The 10,257-nt window shown below is 44.0% G+C and overlaps 1 protein-coding gene across 1 annotated transcript; it reads left to right on the top strand.

Moving 5' to 3' along the window:
• The first annotated feature begins 1,964 nt into the window (after nt 1-1,964).
• On the top strand, nt 1,965-9,338 carry LOC140065948 (uncharacterized). Its single transcript, XM_072113509.1, has 2 exons — nt 1,965-3,425; nt 9,285-9,338. The coding sequence occupies exons 1-2, from the start codon at nt 1,965-1,967 to the stop codon at nt 9,336-9,338; spliced, it is 1,515 nt and encodes a 504-aa protein (XP_071969610.1).
• The last annotated feature ends 919 nt before the right edge of the window (nt 9,339-10,257 follow it).

Here is a 10,257-nt window from a genome sequence, read left to right as displayed (position 1 = left end):
AGAGGGGGGGCGGTGTAAAGTTTGTCTCCCATTAACTGAATGATGCAGATACCTTTATCTGCATGTAAATTACAATGTTTTTCTCTTTTTTCCCTAAAAGCTTCCTTATACCCCTAGATGAATACTTTGTAGATTTGCTTTTTTATGAGTAGTTATTAGCAATTAGTTATTGTGCTGAAAAACTCGGCTTACACTCGAGTCTATATGGTAAATAAACAGTAAGAATCATAAACATGTTCTGTATCATCACGTCCCAAAATGTCCGATCTATCAAAATATAACAAATTTTCCTAGTGTTTAGCCCCAAATTCAAAAGTGCCACTTTTTTGCCCTTTTTGAAAAATATAAAAAATTCTATAAAAAGTGATCAAAAGGCTGTACAGTCCTCAAAATGGTAGCATTAAAAATGTCATCAAAAGTCACAAAAAATGACACCACGGACAGCTTCATGTCAGGCTTGCAGGTGTGGATCCTCTGGACCACTGCAGGCGGTGTCGTAAGCCACTACCTGGGACTGGAGTCTAAGTGGTACCCGGTTTTCACCAGAGCCCGCCGCAAGGCGGGTCAGACAAGCTGCGGCGTGGTACCACCAGGTCGTTCCTCAGGCGTGACTTGTCTGCAGTGGCGGCCAAGGTAGAAGTACAAAGACGGCAGACAATCTCGTGGTCACAGTCCAGGCACAGGGTCAGGGCAGGCGGCAGGGAAGCAACATCAGAGTCTGGTCCAGGGTCGGCAACAGGAGGTCCAAGCAGAAGGGTACGGGAACACAGCACACAGGACAGCAACACAGAGAAACACAGGTACACGGGAACACGGAGGGTCTCAGGTAACACAGGAACACGGATTAAGTCAGGAACACAGGAGACACTGGAACGCAGGTGTCAAGGAGATATTAATTGTGAATGTATAAGATTGGTTTAACTATAGGGTAATTACAAACTTTGTTTAAATATTTGGCATCTATTGAAGCATCCAGGCAGCTTTTATGACATCCTGGAGCTTTAACAGCCTGATAACCTCTGGACTGAAGACTGGTCTGTTCAGACCCCAAAGGACATTTGGTCTCCCCACCCCCACCCCCTCTTCTGCATCAGGATTTGGAAACAAAAGACTGTTTAAATATTCCTGGACTCTCCCCCCTCATTAAAACTTTGCCCAATCCTGAATGACCCTCTGGACTAATTAATGAATGGGAGGTTCTGAAATCTGAACCAAACTGAGAAGTTATAAAACAATATGAAATCCAAGAATTGGTGTTCACATTTTGGGGGCTGCTTGACAAGCTGAGTGTGTTCCTTATTTCTCCCACCTCCAGGGATCAGGATTTACTTTAAGTTTGTAAGTTTCTGTTATTTTTCTCCCTTTTTATTTTATAACTGTTTTGCCGTGTTGTGTGTCCTTTTATTCTGTAATTCTCTTGTTTTTAATATCTTTTTTATGCACTGATCAACTTTTGTAATTAAAGCTTTTCACTTTAATTTTGGTCCCTGTATGCTCTGCAAACTCATAGCCTTGTGAAGTGTGGTTAGCTGTGTTACTGCTAAAGTGTTGAGTGTGCATGTCTAATGGTGTGACAAGGTGACTGCTTGAGAGCAAGAGTTGAGGTAGAGTGGGATACTTATTGGTCCCAGTATAAATGCAATAAGTGGTGGCAGTGGGTCTGGTTCTGGTGCTGGAGCTGTATGAGGTGTGATTTAGGCTCAATTTGTGTCCTGAGTGAAAGGTGAGCACAAGTTTGAGTAGGCTAAATTAACCCGTACGGTTGCACCCCAAGTCACGTGACGAGGCGGCGGTTGTACTCAGTGATGGCAACCATCTACAAGAGACAGCGCAAGGAGGCTCTAGTCCACCTCTGTGAGCAGAGAGGTATCGACCTGGCTGACAAGTCCAAAGAGCTGCTGGTTTGTGTTTTGATGGAGCAAGATGCAGAGCAAGGATCTGGCATGGCTCAAGGGAGCCAAGATATGGACATTAATCCTGGAAGAGATTCCCCTGAGGCTACCCACAGCAGGAGCCCTCAGGAAGGCATGGATGTGTCTCTACAAATGGCCCTACAGCAGCTAGGTGAATGTGATCCCAGCCTGCGTCTGCAGCTTATCCTTCAATTTAATCAGGCGGCCGCAGAGCGAGAGAAGGAGAGAGCGGCCGCAGAGCGAGAGGAGAGAGCGGCCGCAGAGAGAGAGGAACGAGCAGCCGCAGAGAGAGAGGAAAGAGCAGCCGCAGAGCGTGAGCGCCAGGCTGATAGAGAATTCAGGCTGGAAATGGCGCGTATTGAAAGGGGTATCAATACTGTGCAACCCCAATCCCAAGATGTAGACCCCAAGAGACCTTGTCAAGAACGTTTTCCAGTACTGGACAAGGATGGGGACTTGGACATTTTTCTGCGGTCTTTTGAGAAGACCTGCAGACAATACCATCTGCCCCGTGAGCAGTGGGCACAGTATTTAAGCCCAGGGTTAAGAGGCAAAGCCCTGGAAGTATTTGCTGACCTTCCTCTTGAGCTTGATGAGGACTATGACGCTATAAAAGCTGCTTTGATTAAAAAGTACAACCTAACTTCAGAGGTGTACCGCAAGAAATTCCGGAGCGTAAAGCGAGGACCAACTGACAGCTACGCTGATGCAGTAGGCAACTTACGGACTACCTTTCTACAGTGGACCCGAGCACTTTCTGTCAACAGCCGTGAGGACCTGGAGGATCTCATGATAAAAGATCAATTTCTGCACATTTGTCCTGTGGATGTACGACAGTTTGTTTGTGACAGGGAGCCTAAAACTGCGGATGAAGCTGCGCAGATTGCAGACTCCTACACCGCCAACCGGATGCCTGAAGCAACGAGGGAAACTTCCCCCCAAAGGTCCCCCAGCTGGAAGGAAAAACAAGCCAGGACAACATCACAGCCTTCTGTCTCCAAAGTGGGTGAGAACATTACACTGAGGGAGTCTATAAATCAGGGGGATATGCGCAAATGTTTTAATTGTAACAAAGTGGGTCATCTGAGGTCTGCGTGCCCAGAGAGAGGGGTGACTGTCTACTCTACAGTACCAGTAGTCATGCTGCTTTCTGGTGATATGGAGAAATTACAGCATCACATGCAGACTGTGATAGTGGGTGACAGAGTCACCCAGGGATTAAGAGACTCAGGGGCAAGTTATTCTCTTGTTCGCCCTGAGATTATAAACCCTGAGGACATCATTCCAGAAAAGACTTGGCCTGTGAAGGGGATAACTGGGTGCCATCCAGGAGTGCCCGTTGCCAAGGTTTTTATGGACTGGGGTTCTGGTAGAGGTATCAGACAAGTGGGAGTGTCACAAGAATTGCCTGTGGATGTACTGTTGGGAAATGATTTGGGAAAAATGACAACTGTGTATGTGCCTGATGTACAACAATCATATGAGAAAATGGGCAGAAGCCCAAGGGGACTGGTTTGGGAAGGAGGACAGGATAGCAAGAGCAAGGCTTTGCCTGCTCCAGAACCAGAGGTGTCCCAGTATGAGGAAGCTACGGGGGAGGGGGTGGTGAACGGGCCCCCAGAGATAACCCTACAGTCAGCAGATATGGTGAAGGGTGTGAGAGGCTGCCAAGATGGAGTTTCTGAATCTGCACCTCAAAGCTCTAAGGTCCTGAGTGTGGATCTGGTGGAGGCCATTACTCAAGGAGAGGTCCTAGAGCAGACAAGAGGTGTCAAGATGAGTAAGGCTCAGAGCATGAGCCACAAAGATGCCTCTACTCAGACTGGGGAGATGCAGTGTGTCTATGAGCCAAAGACAGCGTGTACACTAGAACCAGTGCTGAGAGAGGAGACTGGGGTCCACAGTGAGGTCGGGTTCCCAGTGATGAGTGTTGCCTGTGCAGTTTTGGGGAGCAATCAGAAAGGGGAGCAGGGGCATAGGGACTCTCAGGAGAGGGTTCAGTCAGTGGTCCAACCTAAGCCCTGTTGTATAAATGATAAAGAGAGGGACTCTAATAGCTGTACAGCGGGAAAACCAAAACACAATGTAACTGGGTACAGTAGTCCTACACTTAACTCCATTGTCATTTCATCCAGCAGGGAGAGGGTTAACCATAAAGTCAGCAGGGGGTCCCAGCACAGCAGTGTACAAGTGACCAGGGGAGATAGTACTTGGCCTTATACACAGGACAAAGGGCCAGATGGTTGATGTGCCCAGGTAATCACATCTTATGGCAATGATTTTTATGGTACTGAACTTCTGCAATGTATTATTGGTAATTGGCTTGGGAAAATTTAAAATGGCGTGGGTCATTTCAAATTTGCCCAATCTTGAAAGGGGGAGGTGTCAAGGAGATATTAATTGTGAATGTATAAGATTGGTTTAACTATAGGGTAATTACAAACTTTGTTTAAATATTTGGCATCTATTGAAGCGTCCAGGCAGCTTTTATGACATCCTGGAGCTTTAACAGCCTGATAACCTCTGGACTGAAGACTGGTCTGTTCAGACCCCAAAGGACATTTGGTCCCCCCCCCCCTGCATCAGGATTTGGAAACAAAAGACTGTTTAAATATTCCTGGACTCTCCCCCCTCATTAAAACTTTGCCCAATCCTGAATGACCCTCTGGACTAATTAATGAATGGGAGGTTCTGAAATCTGAACCAAACTGAGAAGTTATAAAACAATATGAAATCCAAGAATTGGTGTTCACATTTTGGGGGCTGCTTGACAAGCTGAGTGTGTTCCTTATTTCTCCCACCTCCAGGGATCAGGATTTACTTTAAGTTTGTAAGTTTCTGTTATTTTTCTCCCTTTTTATTTTATAACTGTTTTGCCGTGTTGTGTGTCCTTTTATTCTGTAATTCTCTTGTTTTTAATATCTTTTTTATGCACTGATCAACTTTTGTAATTAAAGCTTTTCACTTTAATTTTGGTTCCTGTATGCTCTGCGAACTCATAGCCTTGTGAAGTGTGGTTAGCTGTGTGACTGCTAGAGTGCTGAGTGTGCATGTCTAGTGGTGTGACAAGGTGACTGCTTGAGAGCAAGAGTTGAGGTAGAGTGGGATACTTATTGGTCCCAGTATAAATGCAATAAGTGGTGGCAGTGGGTCTGGTTCTGGTGCTGGAGCTGTGTGAGGTGTGATTTAGGCTCAATTTGTGTCCTGAGTGAAAGGTGAGCGCAAGTTTGAGTAGGCTAAATTAACCCGTACGGTTGCACCCCAAGTCACGTGACGAGGCGGCGGCGTCCTCGCCGTGACAGCAGGCAAATCGCAACAGAGCTTTTTCTAAGGCTGTGAGGCACAAAGATCCGGCAAGAGTGTAAGGAAGGTGCAGGGTTTTTAAAGGGGAAGTGATTAGCAAGTGCACCAATTAGCGGTGCACTGGCCCTTTAAATTTCCTGAAGATGCCATACGGGCGCCCTAGGAGGCGGGGACGTGCGCGGCCGGAACCTGGCAGCGATTCCGGAGTGGGGAGAGGTGATGAGCCCGCGACCCGCGATATGGGTCGCGGGACCACCCGTGACACTTCATACACTGAAATATGGAAAAGTTAGTGCCAGAACATGGCAAAATGAAGATTTTTGTACAGGAGGTTTTAATTTTTGTAAATGTGTGAAAACATTATAAAATAAACCGTATAAACTCGAGTATAAGCCGACCCGATTATAAACCGAGACCCCTAATTTTACCACCAAAAACTAGGAAAACCTATTGACTCGAGTATAAGCCGAGGGTGGGAAATGCATTGGTCACAGCCTCCCAGTAGTATATAGCCAGCCAGCTCCCAGTAGTATATAGCCAGCCTGCCTCCTGTAGCATACAGCCAGCCAGCCCCCTGTAGTATACAGCCAGCCTGCCCCATGTAGTATACAGCCAGCCCAGCCTGCCCCCTTTAGTATACAGCCAGCCCATCCAGCCCCCTGTAGTATACAGGCAGCCCACCCAGCCCCCTGTAGTATACAGCCAGCCCCCTGTGGTATACAGCCAGCCTACCCAGCCCCCTGTAGTATACAGCTAGCCAGCACTTAAAAAAAAATAAACTTATATACTCATCCTCCGGCCGCTCCCCAATGTCGCCTCGGCTCCTCTTCGGTCTTCTGTAACACCCGGCAGAGACGCGTCCATGGGCTCTGCTGGCAGGCGCATACAATGACATTGGGGTGCCCGACATAGGGATGCTGTGCTGAGCATCGGGGCCGCCGGAGGGTGGGTATATAAGTTTATTTTTTTATTGATTCGGCTTAACTTGGCTTACACGAGTATATACGGTATATAAATTTGTAAAACCCAAGCCCACAAGAATATGGCGAAAATGTGCTTATTCATCATTTTCACTGCATTCCGAATTTTTTTCCCGCTTCCCAGTACACGGCATGGAATAATAAAAAACAATAGAAAGAAAGCCACCGCTCACTCACATAAGCTGCATCCTCAATATAGACGAGGTCCTATTCCTCCTTAGCTCTCGGTGCACGGAAAGGCAGTCCTGCCGGTTGACTGGATGATGCACAATGAAACGAAGGTATTCCAGCACTCAGAATCTTCTTTAAAAAAATATTTGCATTTTTATTTTGTAAATATTAAAATTGCAAGGTCACATCCTGGCATATCATCCAAAAAAGAAAAGTGTACACAAAGTAAATGATGTCTGAATGTTTATCTGTATACTTTGATGAACTAGCATGTTTTGTCATGGAATGTATCTCTGCTGCCGTTATGTAAGGGTTAACTGATTACAAGCCAATTCACAATGATTTTTTAGATCATGAATAAGGACGCAAGCACACTAGTCCGAAACGCGTAGATCTTTTCTTTTTTGGATGATATGCCAGGATGTGACCTTGCAATTTTAATATTTACAAAATAAAAATGCAAATATTTTTTTTAAAGAAGATTCTGAGTGCTGGAATACCTTCGTTTCATTGTGCATGGAATAATAAACACTGTCACTATGAATTGCAATTTGTTACGCAGAAAACAAGCTCAAACACAGCTCTTTACATGGAAAAATAAAAAGTTATAGATTTTTGAAGGTGGGGAGTAAAAAATGAAAATGCAAAAATGAAAAAGGGCCACATCATTAAGGGGTTAAATTTTTCTTTAACTGTTTTCTTTATTTTTCAAACCCCCTAGGGTACTTCATCCCTAGGTTGTATTATTGATCCTGCCATATATTGCCATAGTACAGTATGGCTGTATATTAGGATTTTACACATTGCAAATCGCATATTGTAATAAATTGTAACTGTGATTGTAATTGTGTTATAATAATCGTTATTTATATAGCACCATCAAATTCCATAGCACTTTACAAATCATAGGGACATATACAAATATAATATTACATCACAGAGTATAAACGCCATCTTATTTACAAGGTCCAAGGTGAAAGTGACTGCAGAGAAGCCTAGAGCTTGGTATATATCTGGTATTTGCCAGATAAGCAACAGAGGAGGACATAGGATGGATTAGTAAAGACAGATTTGACATTTCATGCAGTTAGCGAGTGTGATAGGCTTGCCTAAAAAGATGGGTTTTAAGAGCACCCTTTGGAGGGTTTGTATTAATCTGAGAGTCCGGGGAAGGGCATTCCAGAAAATTGGTGCGGCTCCTGGAAGTCCTGGAGATGTGCAAGAGAGGTTCGATTTAAGGGAGAGATTAATCTAATATCACTGGCAGAGCATGGGTTGGGCAATATTGTGCAGAACTTTGTGGGTGAGGGTTAGTATTTTAAAGTGAATACGGAAGGAGACAGGCAGCCAGTTCAGTGACTGGAACAGACTGGAGGCATCCGTGTAGTGTTTGGTCTGAAAGACGAGCCTGGCTGCTGCATTAAAAATAGATTGTAGAGGAGAGAGTTTAGTGAGTATTTGAATATTGCATATCCTAAAATATTGCATCTTTCAAGTCTCCCTAGAAGACTGTCATCCTCAAAAGCCAAGACATTTATATACCCGGCCACTGGAGTTCACCGAAAGTGCATTGTCCCTCAATAATGCACTGTCCCGCTATTCGCCAAGATTGTGCGCCTGATGTCAGTGAAAAGAGGTGGAGGAATTGTTGTGGCGTAAGGAATAATTTCGGAAGCACAAGTTGGAATTCTCATACAGTTACATGGCAGAGTGAATGCAAGTGTATATCAGAACCTTCTTGAACACAAGGTTCCTCCCTTACATTCATCTCTCAATCAGGCAGCAATTTTGCAGTACACAGCCCATCCTCCCCTCACTGCTGTGCAGAGCCTCACACCATTCGTATAGTAGAGAAGGGGGCAGGGGAGCCTGACCACAGACCAGATTCTCCCTCTGTCTGCATCCATTGCAACGCTGCAAGTAGTGGAAGAACAGGGACTGTTTCATTCTTGCGCTGCCGCTGCTTTCAACTGTATCATACAGAATCGATGCAGTAAAAGCACACGAGGCCCGGAGAAAGAAAGCTCTGACCACATGCATTCAGGAGTGAGCCCTTTCTTTGTTACACCCTTGGTTATGATTTTTCTCTGTGCTACAACTTAGTCACTGCTATTCTCTAATTATGATCATCACGTTTTTCCAAAATAAAGGTTTTATGTTGATATACTTTAGTTATGTGTAAAACTGTTGGAGACGCATAGCTCTCAACTGGCCCAGGCGGTTGGAAGATTGCCCATCTTCCTGGTACCTTACATACATGCTTCTCCTTTTCTGTAAAGCAGGTATGGAGGTAAACCCTGCCCTAGGCTTATTTTCAGCAACATGAGATGCACTTTACAAATACTTCGTTTTAGTTGGTCATTAGCTTATTGATGAGATTTTATTAACTATTAAATGTATGTAGGGAAAGAAAATCGTCAATTTTGGTTTCCTTTCTTTTTGTGATACCTCATTTTTATAGTTTTTTTTATATATTTTTTACAATTTTACTGAAGAAAAACTAATATAGAGAATCTCATTTATATTCGTATCGCCATAACATATTTTTTGGTTGAAAGAGCTGGTTTAGGGCTTATTTTTTACGTGTTGAGTTGTCCTTGTCAGTGGTACCATTTTGGCGCACATAACTTTTTTTGATCTCTTTTTGGAACATTTTTGTGAAGGGATTTTTTGAAAAATGTCAATTTTTGGAAAGTTTTTTGGCGTTCACTGAGCCGGGTCCAATAGTGTTTCTGATTTATTGTACAGATTATTATGGACGAGGCAATACCAAATATGTGGGGTTTTCTCATGATTTTGTGGTTTTTGTACTTTATTAGGTATGTGAAGGGAATGTTGGTGTTTAGGGGACTCACTTTATTACATTAATTCTTTTTCTTAAAAAAATGCGTTTATAAAGTGTTTTTTACTTTTACAGGTTGTATTGAACAATCGATGCATCAAACGCTTGTTCAAGCTCTTATCCCTATAACAAAGTGTAATACAGATGTATTACACTGTGATATGTAATGCTGCGCAAAGGTAAGCGCCACAAAGGGTCCGATCTAGGACAAAAGACCCTTACACGCTGCGGCTATAATATTGATCATAATATACAGCCGACTCTCGCAGCTTCTGACACCGGTGCCGTTCAGCAGCCGGTACCAAAAGCAGGACGTAGTACTACTACTTGCGGCAAGTCCTTGACGCCCGTTACGAAGTACTACGTCCAATGTCAGGAAGGGGTTAAGGGGAGGGGGTTGAAGTACAGAAAACTAGGGCAATATAAGTGTGTGGGGCCTTAGAAGAGAGGGTGTTATATCGATCCATAGAGGATTGGTCACAAGAAGACGGCACTATACTATGTGGTGAGCTATTAAGGTTAATAGGCACAACGTCCCTTTGTCCCTGTATGTACAGTTCCCCTTACAAAAAAAATCTAATGTAAATCAAATGTAAATTACATTATTTCTTGAAAATGTAAGTGATCATACATTGTTCTCTCATTTTTATCACCAGTGTATTTAAAATAGAAAAAAGCAGCACACAGTTACGAAAAAGAAAATGATGCTAAAGATTGCTACCATCGGATAATAATAGTCCTAACTATACATAAGCTATAATCCAATAATTACACTACTAGGACCAGCAGAGTGTAAACATGGCCATTGTATCGTAACATCCCCCCAGTCTTTACACAACGCCTAAGAAAGGGCGCAATTCGTCATCATCAGGCGACAAAGGAACGTCACTGTCACCATAACAACGGGCTAAAAGATGGCGACTAAAGAACAAACGCGTGGAACTGTGGGGCGGCTCACATGACCTTGCCCTGCGACCTCGATACTAGCTTCCACCAATAGCAAGTCGCGTTTGCCGGGTTTCTAACCAACCAGAGAAAGCCATTGTAT

The sequence above is a fragment of the Engystomops pustulosus genome, chromosome 6 (genome assembly GCF_040894005.1).
Source record: "Engystomops pustulosus chromosome 6, aEngPut4.maternal, whole genome shotgun sequence".
NCBI classification, from domain to species: Eukaryota; Metazoa; Chordata; class Amphibia; order Anura; family Leptodactylidae; genus Engystomops; species Engystomops pustulosus.
The sequence above is the reverse complement of the archived record's forward strand: the minus strand, read 5'-3'. Positions and strand labels throughout refer to the sequence as shown.